Genomic DNA, 26,881 nt, shown 5'->3' on the forward strand with positions numbered 1-26,881 from the left:
AACTAATTTGGATGTAAATTTTAAAAAATAAAAAATAAAGTTAAATTATAAAAAACAAAAACAAAAAACTTCATCTTCCACATCTGAACTTCCCCTTCTTTGATCTGCCCTCAACCTGTCCTTCAGCACCTTCTCTCCTGACCTGCCCCGAGGAGTGCTGTGTGGTCACTTGCATCCGTTCCCTCTGCTCTCTCTGTGTCCCAGGCCTCTGACCTCCTTCTGAACATTGTGGGGCTGGCATGGAAGCCACTGTGCTGCCCAGTTCCAAGCCTGGGTGGCCTCCCTGACCACTTGCGCCCCTCCTGGACTGCCAGAATTCATGAGAGTAAGGCCCACACAAGGCTGACTGGTCAGCTGGTCCTGGCCTCAGCTGCCACTCCAACCTTTTACCCTCATTTCTCAGATCCTTGTGGAAACAGTCTGAACTTCTACCTTTTCTCAGTCTTCAACATCCTCTTTAGTTGATGGCATCACCAACCGCTTTCAGACAAGATTGGGGTCACTTGATCTGGGCTTCCTTATCTTGTCTTCTCTGTGGCACTACTGGTCAGAAAATTTCCCCTTTCTTCCTCTGCTTAGATGTGAAAGACTATAAATGCCACCACTTGTGCTATGAATCCCACGGCCTCCAGCACCTGTGTTCCTCCCACTATCCCCCTCTCTTCCTTTCATCAGCTCGCCCTTAAACATGTGCTTTTCCATGGCCGGCAAACACTCAGGTCTCAAGCATCCCAAACAACTCTCCTCCACCCCCTCCCCCCTCCGCTCACAGCCTCCTAACATGCCACAGATGTTCAGAGCCTCTGCCCTCTCACCTCCAAGCTGGCTCATGTCTCCACCCTTCTCCATGGTTTCCCTCTAAAATCTCAGCTCGTCTTCTAACCTTGAGACCAACAGCCTTTCCTCAATCTTAGCATATTGTGCAGGTATAGACAGCATTAAATGTCCCTCCTGCAAGACCTTGCCACAGCCCTGCATGTGTGAGGCTGTGTCGCCGTAGCTCTCCCTTCCTGCCTCGACTGCTGCTGTATCCATCACCACTGTTCTCCAGTCCCAGGCTGTCTGGTACTTTCCTTTCTTGCTACCCACATGGTGCTATGCAAAGCTTCCTATCCTGCCAAGAGAGAGGAAAATCAGTTTGGGGTCAAGGGTATTGCTCTTATTTTTACCTACTCCCCAGGCATTGACTCCATTTCCCATCATGTGGATATTTCATGGGCACTTTAAACTTGATTTATATAAAATCAAATGGATAGGGGTACCTGGGTGGCTAAGCTGGTTAAGCATCTGACTCTTGATTTCAGCTCAGGTCATGATCTCATGGTTTGTGAGATGGAACCTCAAGTCAGGCTCTGTGCTAACAGCATGGAGCCTGCTTGGGATTCTCTCTCTTCCTTGCTCTTGCGTGCATGGGCTCGCTCTCTCTCTCTCTCTCTCTCAAAATAAGTAAGTAAACAATTAAAAAAAAACCAAATGGATAGCTGTTGTCCTCTAAAACCAACTCCTTCTGTCCTTCATTTATCTTTTATTGGGTGTACCATTCTCCTAAGTCCTTAGAATCAAACGCTAGCATTGACTTTGAATGAACCCGTTTCTGTTGATTTGTGCAAGTCTGCAGACTGTAGCTGGACCACCTGTCTTGAATTCACACTCACTTTTCCAGGTCCATCTTCAACATACTGCATTAGCCCTTGCCTTCTCTTAAGCCGTGCCTGCAATGGCTTCTTAGTTGGGCCTCTTTCTCCTTCTCTGCTTTTCTCATACATTTACTGAGTGGCAGTACCAGTGGTCCAAAGACTGTACCCCAGCCTTTTAAAGGTGCATACTAGGGGGAAGCATGCCTATGAACAGAGAAGGCTATGTTAGTCAACTGAACGGCTGGGCTCAGAAAGGGTAAAGAGTAGGTGAGTTCAGTTCTCTCCCAGGTGCAGGCCAGAAAGGCTACAGAGAGGGAGCAAGGCTTGACCTAGGTCTGGAGAAAGGAAGATGTGTCTGGTGAGAAGAAGCAGGAGTCCACGTGGAGCAAAGGAAAAGCAGAGATGTAGAGGTGTGGCACCACATGATCGGGGCATGTCAGGGAGCTCTGCAGGCTGGTACCCAGGTTGCTGGAGGCAAAGGGACACGTGGTGGCAGGTCATGGCCATGAAGGGTGGGCACCATCCTCCTGATGGGTTTAGATGGCCGATGTGGGCAGGGAATTGCTGGTTTATTAAAGGATGGGAGCAGGACAATGACACTTATTTGAGAACAGTCACTGGGGACCCGGTGTAGAGAGTGGACAAACTCCTGCTCTGAGCAGAGAGGTCAGCTGAGATGCCACAGACAAAGTCCAGATGAGAAACAACAGGGGACAGAGCTCAGAGGAGAGGAATGGCTGGAGGGAAAGGGAGAGGAGAGAAATGCCAATGAGGCAGCCCAGAGAGACCTGACAAGTGACCTTCTGACAAGGTCAAAAAACCTGACATTTGAAAACGAGGAGGAAGGGGAGGAAGGAGTTGAGAGCTGGCGCTGAGACTTCTGAAATGGGAGTACAGAGCTTATGAAAGGAAAAGGAAGTATGGGAAAAAACAATAACGTCTACTCTGCACACGTTAATGATGAATTTGAGATGCACATGGGACATACTCAAATGAAATCATAAGGCATTTGGGATGTTCTCTAGACCACTGGTATCCAAGAGAATTTTCTGTGATGAGGGAGATGTTCTAGAGATTTGTTATCCAATATGGTAGCTACTAGCCATGTAGCTATTGAGCACTTAAAATCTGGCCAGTACACCCGAAGAACTGAATTTTACTTCATTTTAGTGAATTTGCATCTTGGTAGCCACATGGGACTAGAGGCTATTGTAGCGGACAGTGCAGGCCTAGCAAGACACTGGGCCATAGGCGCAGATTCAGAGGTCACCACTGTATATGTGTTAGAGACTCCCTTGTACCAGGAAGTACTGAAGGTTTACAAAACAAGATGAAATTAGCTTCAGAAACAGAGGGTAAATGAGGCAAAGGGAAAACGAGGGTAGAAGGGAGATGAGGACACAGTTGGTTTAGCACACCAGATGCTCAACATGAAACTGCTGTGTGAAATGTGAGCCGAGGAAAATGGCTGATCAAGAGGGAGGACCGTTGCTCAGGGAGGGCTTGTCAGGTGAAGCTGGCCAAGGAGCGAGGGCTGGGAGCCCAGGCAACAAGTGAGGGTATAAGGGGCAGACAGAGGAGATGGAGAAGGAGAGGCCAAACAAGCAAGGGCAATCTTGACAAGGTCAAAGTCAACATAGAAATGGATTAGGAGTCTGGCAATTAGGAGGAATGATGAGCATGAGGTCTGAACATGAGTTGAGGAAATACAGACGGGAAGTACAATCAGTTCTTTCAGGAGCTGGACTGTACAGGAAATGTGAGAGAGAGAGGATGATCGCTGGTAAGTAAAGAGCTTCATCTTCCTAAGCATACAGCCACAAAAACGTTACTTCCTGCTCAGAACCTGCAATCACCAAGGCCTGTCATTTGAGGTCCTGAGATTCATCTTCACCTCCTGTGACCTCTCTTCACACATTTTATGGCCCACTCAAAGCAGCCCAAAGACACCACTCAACAGAAAGATCTGTCACTGTTGACCAAAAGGCTGGAGGTGGGAAAATCATCAGAAGTACAGAATCTGAAGAAAAGACAAGTTAAGACCGAGACCCCACCCTTAAAAAAAATCAGCAAACCTGTATTTAAAGATCACAAAAGATTTGCCAAGGTCACTTAAGGATGAAGGCTATTCTATTATTTATCACTCTGAATTGAGTACCAGTCTTGAAGTGGTGCAGCATGGCTTGCTTCCTGTAAAGTTAATTCTCTAAATCACACTGGACTGTACTCTGTGATTATCCTGAAAGCTTCCTTATCAATTTAATGATAAAATCTACCTTGTCTTCCAACATGCATTTTTCTCTGAACACAAAGATCAGAAAACGCAGAACCGTCTGTACTCTGACCAAGTGCCCTGGTACTAACAATGCAGTGGTTCTCACACTTTGGTGAGCTACTGAAACAGGATGGGGCCTAGGACTGTGTGTTTCCATTGCCTTCCCTGTACAGTTTTGATACCCCCCCCCCAAAATTTAGGAACCACTGCCATGATGTCTTCTGTCATACTCCAGGATTGGAGTCCCTGTACTTTGTTGCTTGTGGATAATGATGTCAGCTTCCACCCCATCTAGTGGCCTCTGCTCCAACCCTCCTCCTTCTCACCTGGGGATGCAAGTTAGGACAGTTTAAGGAAAAAAACATGATTTGGAAAGCAGAATCAAGATCTCTCCATCTGGAACCTTCTGTCTTTCTTTTTTTTTTTTAATTTTTTTTAATGTTTTTATTTATTTTTGGGACAGAGAGAGACAGAGCATGAACGAGGGAGGTGCAGAGAGAGAGGGAGACACAGAATCGGAAACAGGCTCCAAGCTATCAGCCCAGAGCCTGACGCGGGGCTCGAACTCACGGACCGCGAGATCGTGACCTGGCTGAAGTCGGACGCCTAACCGACTGCGCCACCCAGGCGCCCCTGGAACCTTCTGTCTTGAAGGAGAACCTCATTTCATGAACTAAGTCCAAACTCCCTTGATAGTTCTATGAGGTCTGGCTGGTTCTAGAGTCCAAGAGGAGAATGGGAAGCCATTGGTAACATATAGATCCGGGAGCTAGGCAGGAGTTTCCAGGTAGTCTTAAAAGAGCAAAGTTCCATCAGTGTTAATTACATCTAGTAGAAGAAGCAGTCTCCTGAATACCTGCCACGCAGACCTATTTTCTGTTAATCTTTTGTCAATACCCAAACTCTAGAAACAAAGGTAAGTTGCTCTTTCTACCACAGCCTTTTTTTTTTTTATTTGAGAGAGAGGAAGAGAGTCTGAGAGAGTGTGTGTGCGTGAGCAGGGGAGAGGGACAGAAGGAGAGGGAGAATCCCAAGCAGGCTCCATGCTCAGCGTTGATACAGGGCTCGAGCCCATGACTCTGGGATCACCGACCTGAGGTGAAATCAAGAGTCAGATGCTCAACCAACTGAGCCACCTAGGTGCTCTTCTACCCACAGCCTTTTACAGAAGATAGCAATGAAACTCTGAACAGCCCCATACCTGTCCTGTTCTTCCTTCTCCAGCCGTTCCTGCTCCTCCTGCTCTTTCTGTAGCCGGGCTTGTCGTCTCTTTTCAGCCAGGATCTTTGCAGCCTCTCCTGCATCAGTGGTGCCTGCCGTGGGCTTCCCTGAGGCTGCATCGGAGGAAAAGATCATGGGAAATGGAACCGTGATTGCACTCACATGAGTAAGCTGCCACTTGGAAACAAAAAATCCAACCCAATGGGTCATGGGAAATGCTGCCGGGACGAGCACAATCAGCCACTGACAAGTTGCAATGGGCCGGCTATGACCCTGAATGCATCTCCCAGTGGAGGGTAGTGGAAAGGTGAGGAGAGACATGGTGGCTGGCACAACCCACAGGAGCCACCACAGCAGGGCCACTCTGGGTGAACTCACTGCATCTAGCACAGAAGCTTGAAGGACTGAAGGGAGACTTTCTCTGTGGGAAGTGCAGATGCTAGCTGGATGCAGCTCAACACCCCCATGAGCTTCCAAAGCCATGACCAGTGTCAGTCCCTCCTCCAGGGGACCCATAGGAGACCGAGGGGAAGGACTCAAGGGCAACGTGCAAGTCTGAGGAAAGAGCATGAGGTCATGAAGTTGTCCCAGGGAAACATCTCCTTCCCTCCCTCCTTCTCTCAAACATGAGACTCCCATGTGGATCCGGGCAGAGAGAGAACTAGCTTGGAAAAGCCAAGCTGCGGGCAGCATCAACAAGAAGGACCTACCTCCACTGCCCTCGGTCTTCCCTCCTGTGGCCAAATGCTTCTCCGTGACATGCTTGTCCACCACGTGCTTCTCTGGGGCTTCCTCCCCATGCAGGCCAGCTGCCTGCTGGGCCAGGGCACCCTCCCTTTCTTTATTGCTCTTCTCTTTCTCTGCTTTCCTCTTGGGTGTTTCCTGGCTGAGAAAGGTGGGAGAGCGGTACTTCACAGGAGACCCTGGGTATGGTGGCTTCACATTCTTTGGAGACTGTGGATATGCTTTTGAAGTTGTCCTGGAAAACCAAAAACATGCCCAGACGATGACTACTGGGCCTGACCAGAGAACCCTCCCTCTGTTCATAAGATACTTGGTTCCAAAAAGCTGAACAATTTCATCCTTCAAGAAGAACAAATGGAAGGCTTAGCACACACTCAAAAGTCCTCAAAGTACCAACACACTGTAACAGGAACATATGGAATCTATAAGGTATCCCTGGTGGAAGGGACACGATTTTAGGAAGCCCAGCTGGTAATGCCATGTCGTGACCTCATTTAAGTCTGACTGACAATGTAAGGATAAAATGTGAGGCATTGTCATACCACTTTTCAGTTGAATACTAGGGTTGGATCTGGCTTCAGCATATGGCAATGGATGAGCTGGCTCTTTTTTTTTTTAATTGTGGCAAAAAACATGTAACAAAATTTACCATCTTAGCCATTTTTAAGTGTACAGCTCAGTGTCATTAAATACACTCACAAAGTGATACAACTATCACCACCAGCCATCCCCAAAACCACATACCCATTAAACACTAACTCCCTATGCCTGCGTCCCTCAGCCTCTAGTAACCACCCTTCTGTTTTCTGTCCATAGGAATCTTACTATTCCAGATACATCACAGAAGTGGGATCATATAGTATATGTATCCTTTTGTGTTTGGCTTATTTCACTCAACATAAAATCTTCAAAGTCCCCACGTTCTTTTTATAAAAAAAATTCACCCATCGCTTCTCAGCCTTTTGGCTAAGATCAAGTGTATAAAAAAAAAGTCACCTTTACTGAAATATGATTGATATCCAGTTCCTTTTTAAATGCTGGGGAACAAACTCAGACAAAAGGCAGGGAGAGAAGGTGTCTTTCTTTTGAGGTTATCAAGGTTTAAAAGAATCTCTCCTGTTATTGGAAAGATGTGAAAGCTGAGGACAAGCCTATTGTCACTCAGGGAAATAACACTTTGTTAAAATGCAGGAGCCTATGGGGGAGCCTGGGTGGCTCAGTCGGTTAAGTGTTCGACTTCAGCTCAGGTCATGATCTCGTGGTTCATGAGTACAAGCCCTGCACTGGGCTCTGTGCTCACAGCTCGGACCCTGGAGCCTGCTTCAGATTCTGTGTCTCCCTCTCTCTCTGCCCCTCCCCTCCTCTTGCTTTGGTCTCTCTCTCTCTCAAAAATAAATAAACATTAAAAAAACATTTTTAAAAATGCAGGAGCCTATCTTATGTCTGTTGAAGGAGCTTCAGAAGCTGGGTTTACCCAGATGTTTGCTCAAGGAGGTAGCATTTGCAGAGTTCCTTTATGAAGAACATACAGTAATCTGTATATAAATTATAAATTGTCATTCTTGATCCTGTAGCAGATTGAACCATATGAAACTGCCAATATTCAAGTGTTTTTGATCTATGAAAACAGCAAGAAAAACAGCCATTCAACATAATATTAAAGGCCCGTTTATTACCACAGGCTTAAAGAGTTACCTGATCAGATCCTGGTGGTAAGGGAAAACTATGATTAAATCAACACTGTACTTGGCCTTCAGCTGAAAAATCCTCAAGTGGTATGCGGATTAGGTAAGATACAGGCCAGTTTTCCAATGACGTTCTCATGCTAAAATGCCAACTCTGAGTGCCCAGGAAAACATCTTCTCTTAGTAAAAGCCAGACTGAAGGCCACACAATATTGTGATCACCTGACCTGATTAATACAACTTGAACCTGATTTGAAATTTTTTAAAATTTAAATTCAAGTTAGTTAACATACAGTGTAGTATTGGTTTCAGGAGTAGAACCCAGTGATTCATCACTTACATATTATACCCAGTGCTCATTCCAACAAGTGCCCTCCTTAATGCCCATCACCCATTTTACTAAAAAAATAAAAATAAAAATAAAAATAAAAATAAAAATAAAAATAAAAATAAAAATAAAAATGTCATGGTCATGGAGAAGAAAGGCTGAAGAGCTGTTCAAAGTTAAAGGAGACTAAGGAGACAAAACAACTAAATGCAGTGTGGGAGCCAGTGTTGGATCCCGGACTGGGGAAAAAGTGTTATAAGCGATCTTGCTGGGACAACTAGCATAAGTTGCATATAGACTGTAAATTAAGTAACAATAACATGTCAAAATTAAATTTTCTGATTTTTATAATTGTACTGTGGTTACACAAAGAACCTCTTCATTCCTGGGGGTAAAGGGTCATGATGTCTTCAACTTACTCTCAAATGTTCTGGGGGAAAAAAATCAGTGTGTGTGTGTGTCTATAGAGAGTGAACGTGAGTGAGTTGGGGGATGGGAATGATAAAGCAAATATGGCTAAACATTAATAGGATGAAAGGCATACAGGAATTCTCTGTTCTAGTCTTGCAATTCTTCTGTAGGGCTGAGAGGATTTAAAAATAAAAAGGTGGGGCACCTGGGTGGCTCAGTCAGTTGAGCATCTGACTCTTGGTTTGGGTTCAGGTCATGATTTTACAGTTCATAAGTTTTGAGCCCTGCACCGGGCTCTGCACTGGCAGCACAGAGCCTGATTGGGATTCCCTCTCCCTCATTCTCTGCCCTTCTGCTCTCTCTCTCTCAAAATTAAAAAAAAAAAAAAACACACTTTTTAAATAAAAAATAAATAAGCTTTTAAAAACTGATCTAGGGGCGCCTGGGTGGCGCAGTCGGTTGAGCGTCCGACTTCAGCCAGGTCACGATCTCGCGGTCTGTGAGTTCGAGCCCCGCGTCAGGCTCTGGGCTGATGGCTCAGAGCCTGGAGCCTGTTTCCGATTCTGTATCTCCCTCTCTCTCTGCCCCTCCCCCGTTCATGCTCTGTCTCTCTCTGTCCCAAAAATAAGTAAATGTTGAAAAAAAATTAAAAAAAATTAAAAAAAAAATAATAAAAACTGAATCCTCTAGTAAAACTGAAAAAGTACAGGATTATAGACTGGATAAATGTAGAAGTATGGCTATGAGGAAGGAGCATAAGTTAACATTTGTGATTATCCTTTTCAAGAAAATTTGCAGATAAGAATGTAAAAACTTATTTGAGAACAATGGTGGTGGCAAAAACAACTGGTAAACTGTCAAGGCAGGAGCCCCGATCCACAGTAGACACTCATCTGTAGGCAGGAGTAACCACGCCATATATGCAGATGTATACAATGATGCCCAGTAATGACTGGTTAAACATCTTCAACCATTGAAGGAATAGGCTGGCTCCAGGAATCTTCCATGAGCCCATGATTCTGAGTGGGAGGTACTTATTTGGGGCCATGCTGACAATCTGGTCTTAATTTTTCACTCATGTGGACACACAAAATCTACTTTGTTTCTCAAAATCCGTGATAAAGTGAAGTTAACCTAGGTTCCTGATACAAAATTGATCTCAGGCATGAGATCTCAAAGTGATTATCTTTGGCAGACTGTATTTTCTCGAGACGGTCACAAAAATATCTCTCCCGACTCAACATGATCTTTGGAGTTTCTTCCCCCATCCCACTGATTCTAGGTTGGCCTGACTGCTGTGACCAATAAAACAGAGCAGAGAAGGAATGCTGTGCCAATTCAGGGCCCAGTACTTAAATGGCCTGACAGCTTTCACTTCCTGTCCTTGGGAGACACTCACTCTTGGGAACACTCCCTCCCTCTTGGAACTCAACTGCATGCTGTGAGATGCCTAAGTCATACGGAGAGGCTATGTGCAGCCACTCTTTTCTGGTTGTCAGCCCCCACTGAGCTCCAGCCAATAGCCAGCATCAACTGCCAGTCAGGTGAATGAGCTATCTCAGACCTCCAGCTCAGTCAAGCCCTAGGTAACTGTAGCCCCAGGTGACAATGAATCTATGATGGAAGACCACAGGTGAAAACCACCAGGTGAACCCAAGCCAACCTACAGAAAAAACACACAAAAGACCCCAAGAGAGACCCTCTGGTAAGCCAAAGTCACAGAGCTATGAGAATTAATAACAAATGGTTGTTTTATGCTACTAAATTTGGGGGGTTGGGTTGCTACATCAGCAATAGATAAATGAAACATTCCCCAGTGTAATGACCAAGGTGACTCAGAACATATTTCTAACAACCTGAAACCATTAGAGAACATTTCACACTGAAGAATTTGTGAGTACAGGCGGTGCCAACACTCAGAGGCAGGGATGGGCTGGGTGAACGCACTTGGCCACACTTGATTTCCTCTCTCTAGGTTACAAGAAGGAAGCTATGCTCCATCCACATCTTTGAGAGTGTTGCTGAAGCTAGTTTTCTAAAACCCATACAAGTACCCAACAATGCAAACAATGGAAATAAACCTGAGCGCTTAAAAGAGCAATGCCATTAATATGCACAGCCATGGAACAGTGGCTTAATTTATCTGAGATCCTGGAGTAGAACAATGTCCTGTCAGAGGCATTTATCACATGACCTATCTGAGTTTCTGGTTGGGGGTTCAAAGGAACTAACTAAGCCACCATTCAAAGCCACATTGCTTCCAGTATTCTTTAAAGATCACACACACTTGGTCTGCACAGAGAGAAGGAAGGTTGAAAATGCCACTCTGACTGGAATTTATTTTGTGTGTGACATCATTTTAAGAATCAAGCATTCTTTTTCAATATCGAGCGTACAAAAAATATTTATAAAATCTGAAGGTATGAAGAATGAGATAACAAATACCCATACACCTAACAACTAGTTCCAAAGAAAGACACTATAAATATGCTAGAATTTCCCATGTGCCCTTTCTTGACCTCCTCCCTCACACCCCACTCAGAGGCCATCATTACTTTGCATTTTATATCTGCCATTTTCTTTTTCTAAAAATCATTTTAGCACATTTATATTCATGAAAACAAGCTGGCTAGTTTTGCACATGTGGGACCTCAATATAAATGTCATACTGCTGACATTCTTCTACAATTCCTTTTGCTGCTCAACACTATGTTCCTGAGATCTATCCATTGGTTGTGGGCAACTAGGATCCATTCTTTTCCACTGTTGTGGAGTCTGGCTGGATTTTCAAGAACTTATTTACAGTCTACCTGACTTCCCACATTTCTCAGACCTAGTCCATACCCAGTGTGGTTCAGCCATTAATTTTCACCTGGGGAGAAATTATCTCTTTGAGTGTCTTAAAAACCAAGAAATTTTTGCTTCTCCTTAGACCTCTCAACTTGGTAATTCTGATTTAGAGGTACTGGAGCAAACTCCTGTCCCTAGGGAACTTCCTTTTTTTTTTAAATTAACTTGTTTTATTTCTTATTTTTTTAAATTGACATCCAAGTTAGTTAGCATATAGTGCAACAATGATTTCAGGAGTAGATTCCTTAGAGCCCCTTACCCATTTATCCCATCCCCCCTCCCATAACCCCTCTAGCAACCCTCAGTTTGCTATGGAGACATATTTATGAGTCTCTTCTGTTGTGTCCCCCTCCCTGGTTTTATATTATTTTTGTTTCCCTTCCCTTATGTTCATCTGTTTTGTCTCTTAAAGTCTCATATGAGTGAAGTCATATGATTTTTGTCTTTCTCTAATTTCACTTAGCATAATATCCTCCAGTTCCATCCACGTAGTTGCAAATGGCAAGATTTCATTCTTTTTGATTGCTGAGAAATACTCCATTATATATATATATGTATGTATATGTATATGTATATGTATATGTATATGTATATGTATATGTATATGTATATACCACATCTTCTTTATCCATTCATCCATCGATGGACATTTAGGCTTTTTCTATAATTTGGCTATTGTTGAAAGTGCTGTGATAAACATTGTGGTGCATGTGCCCCTTTAAGACAGCATTCCTGTATCCCTTGGATAAATACCTAGTAGTGCAATTGCTGGGTCGTAGGGTAGTTCTTTTTTTAGATTTTTGAGGAACCTCCATACTGTTTTCCAGAGTGGCTGCACCAGCTTGCATTCCCACCCCAGGGAACTTCTTAAGGAGCTAATGATTCAGGTAGTTTTGACAGTACACAAGAAGTCCAGCTGTGTTAGAGTTTACTATTTTTTCTGCTTGCACTAGAGATGACATGTACAGGGCTCTGGAAAACAAGGTCATTCTATTACTTCTTCTTTGCTGAAGCAGCAGGAATATGCTGCAGTACAGTGTAGAAGCAGGTATCCCTCATCCTTTAAAAATTCCCCAGATGAAATACATAGCCCAGAGAGGAGAACGTTTAAGGGAATGATCAGTGAGAGAAAAAAAACTCATGGTTGGCTCAGAAGAAAAGGGGAGGCAAAGGGCCTGAGTCCTTGGGCAAGAACAGTCCTAGCAACACCCATACCCACCAGCCAATCTGCTCTCACCCTCCAGACTCTAGTGCCCTTCTAGCTTCCATCGCACGGACACATCCTGAGCACCTACAATGCAACAATAAATCCCATTGGACCTCACCCTCGTGGCAGTCTAGCAGGAGATGATACAGTGCAAGAAGGCCTGCTCCCTTACTTCATGCAGGGCTCTGTTCAAATGTCACCTTCTCAGAGAAGTCTTCCCTGACCACCATATCCAGCCAGCTACTACTCCCCTCTACCACTCTATCATCTGACCTGGTTTTATTTTTCTTCGTGGAACTTCTCACCACCTGATGTATTTGCCTTTCACTGTTAGGTAAGCTTCACAAGGGCTGAGAACACTGGACAGAGAGGACACACTCTGTAGGCATATGATGAAGGAAGGAAGGAATAATAGGGGTATGTACATGAGGCTCTGTGAGCATGGAGAAAGGGGTAAATTCAGCTTTGGCTGGTTCTGGAAAGGATGACAGCCAAGCTGAGTTCTGAGGGATGAGCAGTTTAAGTTGGACAAGTCTCTCTCCGGACTAGGCCTGCAAGTGTCCTCACCTGGATCCCCAACTCTCCCCCACCTCACTTGCAGCCTGTTCTAGTGGAGACTTTTCTCACTTATTTGGAGGTTCTCCAAAACATATGGCACAGGGACTTGCATTCATTCATTCCACAAATATTTATAAAGCACCGACTAGGTACCCATTGCTGTTCTACATAGAGGGGAAGTTTTTAACATTTCTTTAAATTGAACTGCATTAAAAAAAAGTCTGGGATTTTAAGTCTCTTTGGTCAAAGTGAGCTTTTCATAAAATTCAGATATGTCCTTTAAAATATAAAATAGTTCCACACACACACACACACACACACACACACACACACACACATATATAACAGAATACTATTCAGCCATTAAAAAAATGGAATCTTTCCACTTGCAACAACATGGATAGACCTTGAGGTTATTATGCTAAGTGAAATAAATCATATAAAGACAAACACTGTACTATCTCACTTGCATGTGGAATCTAAAAAATAACCAAACCAAACAAAACCAAGCTCAAAGATCCAGAAAACAGACTGGTGGTTGCCAGAGGGGAGAGGAGGGTGGGGGAGTGGATGAAATGGGTGAAGGGGGTCAAAAGGCACTAACTACCAGTTATAAAATCACTAAGCCATGGGAACGCAATGTACAGGAGGGTGACTACAGTTAATACTGTATATTCAAATAGTGCATATTTGAGAGTTGCTAAGAGAATAAATCTTAAAAGCCCTCGCAAAAAAAAAGAAAAAACATTTATATCTATGTATGGTGATGGATGATAACTAGACTTATGGTCATCACTTCATAATGTATACACGTATCAAATCATTATTTCGCCCACCTGAAACAAATATAACATTATCTATCAATTATATCTCAATTAAAAAACATAAAATAGTTCCTGAAACACACAATCAAGATTTTCAACATCAAAGAGAGCACAGAGCCCACTGGTAACTTGCTTCCAAAAACTGAATTCTCATCTCTACAGAGGGCAACAATCCCCTTAGTTTACTTTAGTGAAATTTACAATGATGATGATGATGAAACTTGCCAGCTACTCTCCATGCAGGGACCATGATTCAATATCCAGGAAAGACAGGGGTGTAATCTGGAAAACCCCCATATGAACACGCTTTTCTCTCTGTTAATGTCCCACACTAACACCAGAGTAGTGACACGTGAATGGGGTTTGCAAGAGAGTAATATCACAACCAAAAACAGGCAATATGAGCACAGAAAGAATGCAATGGACTTAAAACAAAACAAAAACTTGATACTATTAACTCAGCAATACCTTATGTAAGGATTTTAATTATAGAAGAAAGATATATCAATAACAGTCTATAAAAACCATAGTGTTCTCTGAACAAAATAATAATAATAGAGAAAAAGTCTCTGTTAGACAGCAACAAATTAGAAATATGACCTGATGTCACTCTGAAATATTTTAAACAAATTCCCATTCATTAAATTTGTTTTATCCTATGTTCTTTGAAAAAAATTGATGTACTAAACAAGTGTCACATGATTCTCTCTATATAAAGAGTTTCCCATTTTCCCAAATTAAAATTAAAATCATAGTTCTCTTTCTTTCTCAGTAAGGACAACTGAAGATATTTCCATTCTACTGCACTGAGTTATTTCCTGAGTCATTCTTGTTGGTTACTGTAAGAAAAGTATTTTAATGACTTAAGAGAGTGGTTACAGTGTGAATTTGTTTTTCAGTTACACAGTTTCATTGGTGAGTTCATCTAATTCTTAACAAAAAAAATACATAATGGCTTCATTTAAAAAAAAACAACAAACAACATACTGCTGATGGTGGCTGACAAGTTATTATTGCCTCTCTGTTGAAGACACAGATGAGGGAAGGAGAGAGTGAGTGCACAAACACATGAAGTTGAGCACCCAAGCACAATGTAATCACTCTAGATGCAGGTGTAAGAGAGTGTCAGAAAAGCAGAATGGAACTGATGGACCAAAGGAGAAAATTCTGAGTGACTCATCTCAGTAAATCAGAATCTCATACTTAGCAGGCAACAAACCCCTGAAGAGCCCATCACTTATCCCAAAGATACACAGACAGTAAATGATATAACTCAAGGTCCAGCATTCCTCCTGCTTGCCTCTTGGACTGGCCACGACTCACCTGGCAGCAGGAAGCACATGCTGCACCGTACAGAGCCCCACCAAACTGCCTTAATGGTCTGACTGTGGCAAAGCAGAAAGATGCTTACTTGGATGTCACTGGAGAGGATGACCGCTTAGAAATGCTTCCTGGAAACTCACATCTTCTCAGAGGAGACCCGAGGCCCACGCTGGGAACGGAAGCTGTTGTTCGAGGGCCTCTCTTCATCTTCTCTGTCTGAAGGGCACACAGAATAGGTCAGCCATGGCCCATAACTGGCAATACTTCTACAATTTCTATAAACACCTCAGATAAAAGTGATACATAGCTTTCTTTCAGAAAGATCTATATGAAGCTACAGTGCTTCCCACAATGGGCATATCTGCAGGGAAGCACCATGAGATCATCATAGTGAGGTCATCCAATAAAAAAAAAAAAAAAAAACAAAAAAAAACACTTCCGCCCCAAAATGCAAAGACTTTCTATTCTTTGTTCTCTTGCAAAAAGCTGACAACATAACCATGCGATGATTCTGGACATATAGAAACTGGATTACTCGGGGAGGCTGCATGGCTCAGTCAGCTAAGCATCCGAGTCTTCAGCTCGGCTCAGGTCATGATCTCACAGTTCGTGGGATAGAGCCCTAAGTCAGGCTCTGCACTGACAGCTTAAGATTCTCTTTCCCTCTCTCTCTGCCCCTCCCCCACCTCAAAATAAAGAAATAAACCAAAAAAAAAAAAAAAAAAAAAAAGAAACTCGATCACTCATCATCAGGAAAATGCAAATCAAAACCGTCATGAGCTATCACCTCATACCCATCAGAATGGCTAAAATCAAAAACAAAAGAAACAACAGGTGTTCACAAGGATGTGGAGAAAAAGGAATCCTCATGTGCTGTCAGCAGGAATACAAACTGGTGCAGCCACTATGGAAAACAGTATGGAGGTTCCTCAAAAAATCAAAAATCCAGTAATTCCTCTAATGAGTATTTACCTAAAGAATACGAAAACACTAACTCAAAATATATATATATGTACCAGGGGTGCCTGGGTGGCTCAGTCATTTAAGTGTCCAACTTTGGCTCAGGTCATATCTTGCAGTTCGTGAGCTTGAGCCCTACGTTGGGGTCCGTGCTGTCAGTGCAGAGCCTGCTTGAGATTCTCTTTCTCTCTTTCTCCTGCTCTCTCTCTCTCTCTGTCACTCTCTCTCTGTCGCTCTCCCTCCCTGCCCTTCCCCCGCTCGCAAACACTCATCCTGTCTCAAAATAAATAAACTTAAAAAAAAAGATATATGCATCCCTAGGTTGATTGCAGTTTTACAACAGCCAAATTACAGAAGCAGCCCAAATGCCCACAGATAGATGAATGGAGTATGTGGCATAAATGTCCAAAAAAAAAAAAAAGAATATGTGGCATATATATATAATGGAGTATTAGCCATAAAAGAGAATGAAATCTTGCCATATGCAACAACATGGACCGATCTAGAGGGTATTTTGCTAAGTGAAATAAGTCAGTCAGAGAAAGACAAATACTCATACGTGGAATTTAAGAAAGAAAACAAATGAAGACAGAAAAAAAGAGATAAACCAAAAAACAGACGAGAACAAACTAGTGGTTGCTGGAGAGGGGAGGAGATAGGCCAAAGAGGTGAAGGGGAGTAAGTGTATACTTACTGTGATGAGCACTGAGTAAGGTAGAGAACTGTAGAGTCATTATATTACACACGTTAAACTAATATAACACTATATGTCTGGACTGGAATTTAAAACATTTTTAAAAGAAAAAAACTGGGAAGAGTACAAAAATATATAATCACTCAAAAAAACTACAGGTGGAAATAAATGTGGTTTTTAACACCCAGGACAGTGAGCTGTGGACTCTTAACAGTGTACCTGGTGACTGCAACCCCATAGACTTGTCCCTCTAAGTCTTCTCCATGGTCTCTGGTCAGCAAGAGGCAGTAGGCACGGCCTCCGTGCCTGGCATGTAGCGGGGGCTCCACAAGGGTGGTTCCCTTCTCTCCCCATTGCACTTCTCCACAACAAATCCTCATTTGGCCCTCCCGCTCCCACACACGTTAACCCCCTTCCACAGTAATTGACTTTTTAGTAAAACCCAAGGGTCTAACACACTTACTTCTCATGTAAGAACCTCAGGGTCACAGTGGATTTTAAAAATACAAATGGTGGGGCGCCAGGTGGCTCATTTGGTTGAGCATCCAACTCTTGATGTCGGCTCAGGTCAGGAGCTCACAGTTGCTGAGAATGAGCCCCACACTGAGCTCAGCTTGGAGAGCGGAGCCTGCTTGGGATTCTCTCTCTCACCCTTTCTCTCTGTCTGCCCCCCACTCATTATCTCTTTCTCTCTCAAAATAAATAATCTTTAAAAAATCTTAAAAATACATGTAGTATTACAAAAAATGCCCAATAGTACAGTAATGTGGTATTTTTAAGACAAGTCCACATGTCGTTTGATGCTCCTTGAGTGAGTGTGGGTTGGTCTCAGTGACCTGTTTTTAATGAACAGCATATGGCAAAACAATGGTATGTAACAGGTGAGATTAGTCCATAAAAGGTGCTATAGCTTTTCCCTTGTGCGTGAACACACACACACACACACACACACACACACACACACACACAGCATGCGCTCGGTCTCTGTCTCAGATTTCCTGCTCTAGAGGAAGGCAGCTGCCATGTCATTTGGACACTCAAGCAGCTCTATGAAGAGGTACACACAATAGGGAACTGAAACCAGCAGCCATGTGAATGAGCCATTCTGTAAGAGCCCCAGCCAAGCTTTCAGATGACTACAGCTCTGGCCATCATCCTGACCACACCCTCATGAGAGACCCTGAACCAGAATTACCCAGCTAAGCCATCCTCAATTTTTGACCCAAAGAACCAGTGCAGTAATAAACATTTGTTTTAATCAGCTAAGATTTGGGGTGATTTGTTATGCACAACTGATAACTAAAAAAAGTAGTATGGTATGTATAATTTCTAAATAAATATACATAATTGGGAGTACCTGTTCAACTTTTACTGATGGTATCAGTATTATGTCAAAAATGTTTGAAGGCCACTGTTATGGATTGAAGGCTGACCTAGAACCTTAGTTCTAGTCGCCCGCAGAGGCAAGACTGGCCCAGAATCAGACATTCTTAAAAGCAGAGAGAGGACACTCAGAGCATTCTTTTTGACTCCTGTCCTCCGGAGGGCAGGCTATAATAAGGACAAGGTCTTTAGGAAGTTGTTCCAAGGCACTAAGATTTAGGAAGATGCAAAAAGTTAAATGGTTTTCCAAGGATGGATGAAATTTTAAACCAAATTCACCACTTGAGCAGTCTCTGGAGATTGATGGAAACAGAGACCCCAGGTTAAGCACAGGGAATAATCACACTGTTAGATAAACCAGTCCTGAGGTGAGTGAGTGGGTTTCAACCTACCGGAGAGGCCTCCGCTCCTGCAGGGGCTCCTTTCCCAGAATCTCCCGTGCCAGATGTAGATGTAGTCTTCTTCCTCTCAGCACTCCGAGTGGGAGAAGACTTGTAAGAAGATTTAAGAGGGCCAGCAGGAGCTACACGAGGATAGGCATGGGATACTAGAGAGTTAAAATATCACAAAGAGACAGGGAGCACAGATGGAAAAAGTAGGGGGAGCAGGGAATTGGGAAGAACACATTTCTGTTAAAATGTGACATGGGCAATGCACATTCTCCAAATATCACCAAACTTTTTCTAGTATATATGCAGAATAGACACTATCTTGAAAGACTCCCATACTCAATGCTCAAGAGCCCAGTTAATTTCATGAGTTCAAAGTCTGGGCTTTGGAACCAGACAGAACTAGCATTGTCACCAAACAGCTAGATCACTTTGGGCAGGTTACTTAACCTCTCTAAACATCAATTTCCTTGTGCAGTTCAAGAGTTAACACAGCAGGCCTGACTACTGTCTTTGGAGAGGCCTACTTACAAGATTGGCCCCTGATCAACACCTGGGAACTTAGATTTCAGAAGGGCTCTTACCCTCTAACTGACCAGTAGCTCACTGTGCCTCTGCTATTTGTATAAACAACATGACTTATTGTGGAATTCGGGTATATAATTGACAGAGGGTGCCTATGTGACCAGCCCTCAATGAAAACCCTGGGCACTGAGTCTCTAACGAGCTTTCCTGGTCGGCAACATTTCACATGTGTTACCACAGCTCGTCGCTGGGGGAATTAAAGCACGTCCCGTGTGACTCCACTGGGAGAGGACTCTTGGAAACTTGCACCTGGTGTCTTCTGGACTTTGCCTGTGTGCCAGTTCCTTCTGCTGATGTGCTGTGCAGCCTTCCATTATAACACATCACGGCTGTGAGTGCCACCATATGCTGAGTCCTAGCAATCACAAAACCTGGGGCTGGTCTTGGAGACGCTGATACAATTGATGCGAGAAGCAGAAACTGTGAGCTTGACCCTGATTCATTGACATATGGTAAAAGTGGTGTTTGAAAAACAAAGGCTGAAGGGATGGAGGATGGTGACCTTCTGATGCCTGGTGGCTATGGAGTCAGCTACCATATCACACAGAAGCCAAGCTGTTGTGTGTTGCAAGAGGTAAAATACCTATGCTATTTGAAGATAACCCATCCAACTCCAAGAGCTGGCTTGCTGGATCCCCTGGCTGCTTTTCGCCACACTGGCTAAAGTAAGGGGAAGTAAGGGGAAAAATACAACCCAGGTGATGCCTTTGGTTTTTGTTTTCTCCCTCAAGCGGGAGTGAGGCACAACCTCCTTGTTCTTTGCCATCGGTGGTTTGGCTGGAAATTAAAACTCTAAGTACTGGAACCAGAACAAACCTTCCTACCTGATTATTTTTGTGCTGACTTTTGTGTAATGGAGCCTCTGGAAAAAGGGAGACATGACAAGAGAGCAATCTCCAGACAGAGAGATACCTATGGAGTTTTAAAAATCAAGCCGGGACTATTACAGATACAGAACACCCCTCCATAGGGCCTAACCTGTGAAAGTATCACGGACACTGGCTGCACCATCTGCATCATAGACAAATGCTCACGGGAAAGAGTTTGTTTTCTGATGGGACCATCTGACATGGGACTGCTGGTCAGCTCTTAATTTCTGATGCAGAGCCTAATGATATTCCTAATTTGTGATTCCTGCCACAGCTATGAGCTGGGACAGAGTACTCACAGGGAGTATGACCCCTTCACCCAGCCCTGATGATTAGACTCAACACCTGCTGACAAGATTTTTGGTATTTGACTTTCTGGGATGAAAGTTTGTAACAATGGACTGGGAATCTGACTCTACTTCCCTCCCTTCCCTTTCTCCTGCTACGCACACTTGAGGAAGGCAATTTGTTAAATGCACCCGTTCCCAAGGAGGGATTGCTTTTTTCTAGGCTATTCACTGCATAAATTAATAAGATTAAAGAGATGGCAGTTGATGCAAACCTATCTTGAAATTTTTTTTTGAAAATTCAGGATTTTGTTCCTGAACATGAGTGTCTTTCTGGTTAAGTTAAAATTTTTTGTAAAAATGCTCTTGTCCTTCTGACGTTCAACCTTTCCTTATGAAAGGTCAGTTTAAAAATAGATGATGACTGAGAAAATGTAAAGTTTCAATTACTGAATGGGGCACGCTGGTAACAATAAAAACAACAACAACAACAACAACAACAACAACAACAACAAAATCTAGCACCTGGAATGGTGCCAGGGAGGGGAAGGACATTTGTGATTTCTATTTTCCAGAACTGTTCCTGAGAACTCTCCCTTCTTCTGGAGGAAAAATCATGCTGCCTGTGCCAGCTGCTGTGAGTGCTTCACATTGCAAGTGGACTGCTGAGCCCAAGTTGCATGTGACAGTGGGACCGTGAACCACAGGGTGGGCCAGTTCCTGCAAAGTCCCTAAAGAACACCTCCACATGCTGTCCGCACTCAGCAGGCAACGAACTTGTGTTGTTGACAGAACTGTTTAGAACTGGCCACCTCACTGGGGCGCCTGGGTAGCTCAGTCAGTTAAGCATCTGACTTCAGCTCAGGTCACGATCTCACACTCCATGAGTTCAGGCCCTGTGTCATGGTCTGCACTGACAGCTCAGAGCCTGGAGCCTGCTTCAGATTCTGTGTCTCCCTCTCTCTCTGCCCCTCCCCAGCTCATGCTCTGTCTCTCTCTCTCTCTCCCCCCCCTCCTCAAAAATAAATAAAAATGAAAAAAAAAATTGAAAAAGTAAAAAGAACTGGCCACCTCAGGCAGTCCCTCTGAAAACAAGGACCCAACTGAATTCCTTGGGCCAGATTAAGAACCCTGGGGAGGGGAAGACCCTTGGTGGGAAAGACACAAAGCGGACAGGTTGCCCTGTGGTGGCCAACCAATGTATGTCCTGCTGGGGGCTCCCCAACACTGTAAACTGTCTCCAGGGGACATGTGTGCCCTCAGGGATTATATTTCTTAAGTTCTGACTACTGTGATACTGCCTCAGCCCTGAAAGACTCTGGGACAGCTTCGCCTTACTGGTCATGGCCAGGCTGGGCTGGACCTGAACTGATGCCTTGGGCCAGGTTAAAAAAAAGAAAAAAGGTTCATAGAGAAACTTACGGAGGAAGTTACCTGGCTTTGTAAGACAGACCTTTATGGCTAATGGTCTGTGTTTTAACTGGCTAAGTTCAGAACCTCTAAAGGGCATAAGTGAGGTCAATACCATAGACTGGCCTCAGCCTGCTGTATAGAATCCTGCTGATGACAATTCTGCTGTAATGGTGCCTTCAACAAGGACCAAGGGGATAGACTGTGCAGAAAAGAAATACATAGCAGGTCTGACTGCTGTCCTTGGAAAGGCTGGCTTACAAGGTTGGCCCAGGCATCAGGGAATCTGGATTTCGGGAGGGTTCCCACCATTAACTGGTAAGAGTAACCAGCTCACTGTGCCAAAGCTGTTTGTACAAATAGCATGATTTATCCTGAACACTTGCTTTCCTTCTGACAGTCTGGAATTTGGGTATGTACCAGGCAGGGGGTAGCTACGTGACCATCCTCCAATAAAAACTCTGGGCAGTGAGTCTCTAATGAGCTTCCTTGTAGGTAACACTTCATACATGTCACAACTCATTGCGGAGGGAATGTGCCCTATGTGGCTCCAGTGGAAGAGGACTATGGAAGCTTGTTCCTGGTCTTTCCCAGACTTTATCCTATGGCCTTTTCCTTTTGCTGATTTTGTTCTGTAGCCTTGCACTGTTATAAATCATAGTTGGGAGTACTCCTAGAGAATCACTGACCCTTCAAGTGGTCTTGAGGACTTCCTGACACATTCCTTGTTCTCAAAAGGGAGACCTTCCTACTTCTCAGGCATTTTTTCCATTTAAGAGATAATTCATGTACCACAAAATTATCCTTTAAAAAGTTCACAATTTAGTGGTATTTAGTATATTCACAAGTTGTGCAATTATAACTACAGTTAAATTCCAGAACATTACCCCCAAAACAAACCCTGTACCCATTAAGCATTCATTCCCCTTCCCCATTCCCTCAGTCCCTAGCAACCACTAATTTACTGTCTTTCTGGATTTGCTTATTCTGGACAATTCATATAAATGGAATCACAGAATTTGTAGCATTTGTGTCTGGCTTCTTTCACTGAGCATAATGTTTTCAAGGTTCATCACATAGCATGCATCAGTACTTCGTTTCTTTTTATAGCTGAGTAATATTCCATTTTATGGATATACCACATTTTGTTTACCCATTCATCTTTTGGACATTTGGGTCGTTTCCACTTTGTGGCTAATATGAATAATGCTGCTAAGAACTACTCAGGTACAAGTTTTTGTGTGTTTTCAATTTTCTTGGGCCTGTACCTAAGAGTCCAGTTGCTAGGTCACACGGTAACTCTATGTTTAACTTTTTGAGGAACTTGCCAGACTGTTTTCCAAAACAAGTACATCATTTTACATTCCCACCAGCAATTTATGAAGGTTACAGTTTCTCCATATCTTTGTCAACACTTACTATTTTTCCTTTTTTCTTTGAATTTTAGCCTTCCTAGTAAGTGTGAAGTGGTATCTCATTGTGGTTTTGACATATATTTCCATAATGTCTAATGATGTTGAGCATCTTATCATATGCTTATTGGCCATTTCTTTATCTTCTTTGGAGAAATAGCACAATTACTCAGAAACTAGTAGGTTGCTTCTAGAAATCAGAAGTAGATAAAGGATTACATGTCATGTCTATGTCATCTAACTGAATACACTATCTTGGGAACTAAGACCACACCTGCCCTAATGTGGACACAATGTTGCTAATCTGCAAACAGAGAATGTCAGCCCTCATTAATCTTGCTATGACAATTTGATCCGATTTGGTCAAGAAAAGGTTTTCATAGGGTGGCCTGGAATTTCTCAGACTTCAGTGTATCTGTCTTCCTTACAAGCTCCCAGGTGATACTCATGTTGATGGTCCATGGGCCACCCTTTGAGTAGCAAGGCTCTAGACATTTGATCTCTTACTATTGTAAACATTGTCCTATCTCATTTAATTCTCATGACAGTTTAAAGTAACTCAATTTTATAGATAAGGAAATTGAGCCTTAGAGAGGTTAATGAATTTACCCAAAGTGGAAAGAGCTAGTAAGTGGTAAATCTGGTTATGGTATTCCAGACATTGTGGTTTATAGGCTACGTTGCCAAATCACTCTTTAAAAAAGTGTACTCACCTCCACAGCTCATGAAATAGATTTTTTCCCCCTAATCCACATGCCCTCAATCATAAAATAATTTACTTACCTCTGTGACACTGAAAAGAAAAACAACCATAGCAACAGCAAAACACTGGTGGGTAGAAAATGTGATTAACCACTGAAGACATTTCACAAAGTAAGCAAATGGGAAACAAAATACAAAAATTCAGGAATAGTTCATAGATCAACCAACATCACTTTGGGCACTTTTCTCAGTGTCACCAGCTTGGCCTCTTTTACCTGAGTCACTGGTTTGCTCAGAGAGCGTGAGTGTACTTCTGCTTCTGGCTAAAGAAGCCTGTGTGGGAGTCAACAGTCGCATAACAAGAAAGGTTTCCATGGGACTAAGGTGTGTGCGATGAGCTGAGGGATGGAATCAAATGAAAATTTTAAAAAGCAAAATTAAAACAAAATAAAATGTTTAAAACAACACAGAGAATGATGCAAATTAACTTTTGGGTGGCAGAATGAATGTGGAAAATAAAAATATTCTAGCAAAGGATGGCTTCGGAGTTCATTATACTAAAATAAAACAAATGGCGTGTCATTTGGAGTTTGGGAGAGTGTGGTAATTCTTTTAGGGTGCCAGAATTCATTCAGTATGCTATTACAGTATTACAATAATACCTGTATCATGTGAAGAGAATTAGCCCATCTCCCAAGATGTAATATGGACTCAAGAAACCATTTACTCACCTAGTAGATCTAACATTGAAAAAAAGATTACTCCTACGAAACACTTTAGGTTCTCTGTTAAAACACATTTCATTACACACCGATTTTGTTAATGTATAAATATGCATCTGTTCATACTTTTTGCATGTAAATAAGGGCAAAAAATAAATAAGAACTACAAAAATAAAAATAGCCAACTTATTATCAGCTTAAATGGAAGTAGTAGTAGTCATAATTTAAAATTCAGTAACCAAAATGTCACCCTGGATGGCTTTGGAATATATTATATGGTAATGAATTAACTTTTCCATTACTTTGAATTTTGGGGTACCCATTATCCAGTAAATGGTTTGGGAATTGAAATTTTTCAATTTATAATCCATAAGCAGACAATTCAGTTGCCAAGAATATGTACTAACATACTGATATCTCTACATAGTAATCATTGCAAATATGAATTTAACACCAATACGTAACCCTGTGAATTAATGAAAACATATGGAATACACTCACTATGGAACAGCTATATACAGAGTTAAGAGCAAGTAGATGTTTTCTCATTCACCTCGCAGTTAATTCAAGGTTTCCAGCATTCAGTTCACCCATGAACTGCATCAGAGATCAGCAACACTGACACTTATGGGGTTTCTGACCTGACAGCCTCTGTGCTGGAGGTGCAAGATCAATGCCAGGGAAAAACAACCAGAAAGGCACACTGGCCTATTCAAAGTCAAAACCCCTTTTCTGCTTGCCCTTTGGTAATGCCTGACCTGTTAAATACTTCACTGGCACCTGACTCTTCTCCAATAATGCTTTAAAATATGTGTTTAGGGGCGCCTGGGTGGCTCAGTCGGTTAAGTGACCGACTTTGGCTCAGGTCATGATCTCGCAGTCCGTGAGTTTGAGCCCCACATGGGGCTCTGTGCTGACAGCTCAGAGCCTGAGGCCTGCTTCAGATTCTGTATCTCCCTCTCTCTGCCCCTCCCCCATGCACGCTCTCTCTCTCAAAAATAAACAAACATTAAAAAAATTTTTTTAAATAAATAAATAAATAAAATACACATTTAATGCATGGAGAGCATCATTCTCTTCCCTAACCTATATACTCTGGAAGGTGTAAGTTCCTCTTTTAGTGACTTATCTGAGCCTCAATTAGAACACAAGCAGTTTTAAATCTATTCAGTTTCTGGAACCGGCACACGTCCTACACATGCCATCTTCCACCTCAAAATGAGGGCCAGAACAGGCCACCCATCCTTTTCTCCTTTTAAAGCCTTCATATTAGTTCTGAACTTGTTTTCAAACAGAAATGGGCAGGCCTACAAACCACAGACAATAGCATAGCCCCATTTTTTTCATACCTGTAAGTTTTCCATGAACCTCAGCCTGATGACTTCTGCTGTTTCTGGCTAATCAACTAGATCACATCAATCAATAACCAGGCAGTTACTTTTTTAACGGTCTTCTCTGCCCACTGGTCAATTAATTCTAGGGCAGGATAACTCCTACATGCTCTGTAGAAAATGGAATAGTCTCTTTCAGACTGAAAGAATATCATTAATTCCTGCACCTATTCAACAACGATCTGACTCTAAAGAGTGATGCCACTTTCCAAAGTCCCATTAAATGAGGTCCTGAGGCTCCCACATTCAGACCACAAGGCTAGGATAATGGAGGTATTTGCAGGAGGCTCGAGGGGCTCTCACAAAGACCGATGTTAAGACACTCACACTAGAAAAGAGGAAAACTACAGAGACCAGGTCTACATGTTCACTTGCCTCGGTCTGGGGAATAGGATATTGCCACGGTGGATGAAGACAGGCGCTTACTCATGGGAGGCTCCGTCTGCTTTGGCAAATTCATGGCTGATGTTGAAAGTTTGTCACATGCTGCAGAGAAACGCATTAAAGACATTGGTATTCACACCATTGTAGATCGAGAAACACATATCCCAAAGTGTTCTTCCTGTCCTCATCCACACGTTTCCTAAACTGCTGTGGCACAGCACACTTCTTCCATCATCCTGCTACATACTTAGCTTATCTGGAAATGCCCAGGCCATGGCAGTCATCAGTCTGAAGCAGGATCTTCTCTTCAATTTCAAATGTTCAACCTCATTCAACTGTTCAACTAAAGCCACACTAATCCCACCAGCAAATCAACTCCTTGTGTCCAGGGACTTTTAAGCACATTCAGACTACACAAAAACAAAACCAGTCTAGACACAGAGACAAATCACCACTGGAAAATGTTCTATGGTCTGAGACTGAGCTGAAACCAGACTTTCTGACAGTTATCTATAGGCTCAGGTTGGAGAGAGAAGTAATGTGTACTGCAGGAAGCTGTATTTAAAGCAGAACCACCTTTAGCAGTTGGTTTCTTCCTCTTCTCAAGAGATGGGTTCACAATGGCCCTTT

The 26,881-nt window shown here is 42.9% G+C and overlaps 1 protein-coding gene across 14 annotated transcripts in view; it reads right to left on the reverse strand.

Annotated features, from left to right (window-relative positions):
• Positions 1–26,881, reverse strand: part of MAP7D2 (MAP7 domain containing 2) — a 107,029-nt gene that overhangs the window by 16,832 nt on the left and 63,316 nt on the right. For 8 of the 14 annotated variants that reach the window (XM_040468339.1, XM_040468336.1, XM_040468340.1 and 5 more), the window contains 6 exons: positions 26,243–26,353; positions 24,030–24,152; positions 18,493–18,647; positions 15,152–15,279; positions 5,844–6,112; positions 5,114–5,246 (listed from right to left, as the gene is read on the reverse strand). In XM_040468339.1, the coding sequence (XP_040324273.1) occupies positions 5,114–5,246; positions 5,844–6,112; positions 15,152–15,279; positions 18,493–18,647; positions 24,030–24,152; positions 26,243–26,353 (919 nt within the window). The remainder of the gene's footprint in view (positions 1–5,113; positions 5,247–5,843; positions 6,113–15,151; positions 15,280–18,492; positions 18,648–24,029; positions 24,153–26,242; positions 26,354–26,881) is intronic. The other 6 variants (XM_040468350.1, XM_040468347.1, XM_040468341.1 and 3 more) reach the window with 4 other exon arrangements.

Source organism: Herpailurus yagouaroundi, unplaced genomic scaffold (genome assembly GCF_014898765.1).
Source record: "Herpailurus yagouaroundi ecotype Mexico unplaced genomic scaffold, PumYag 67690, whole genome shotgun sequence".
NCBI classification, from domain to species: Eukaryota; Metazoa; Chordata; class Mammalia; order Carnivora; family Felidae; genus Herpailurus; species Herpailurus yagouaroundi.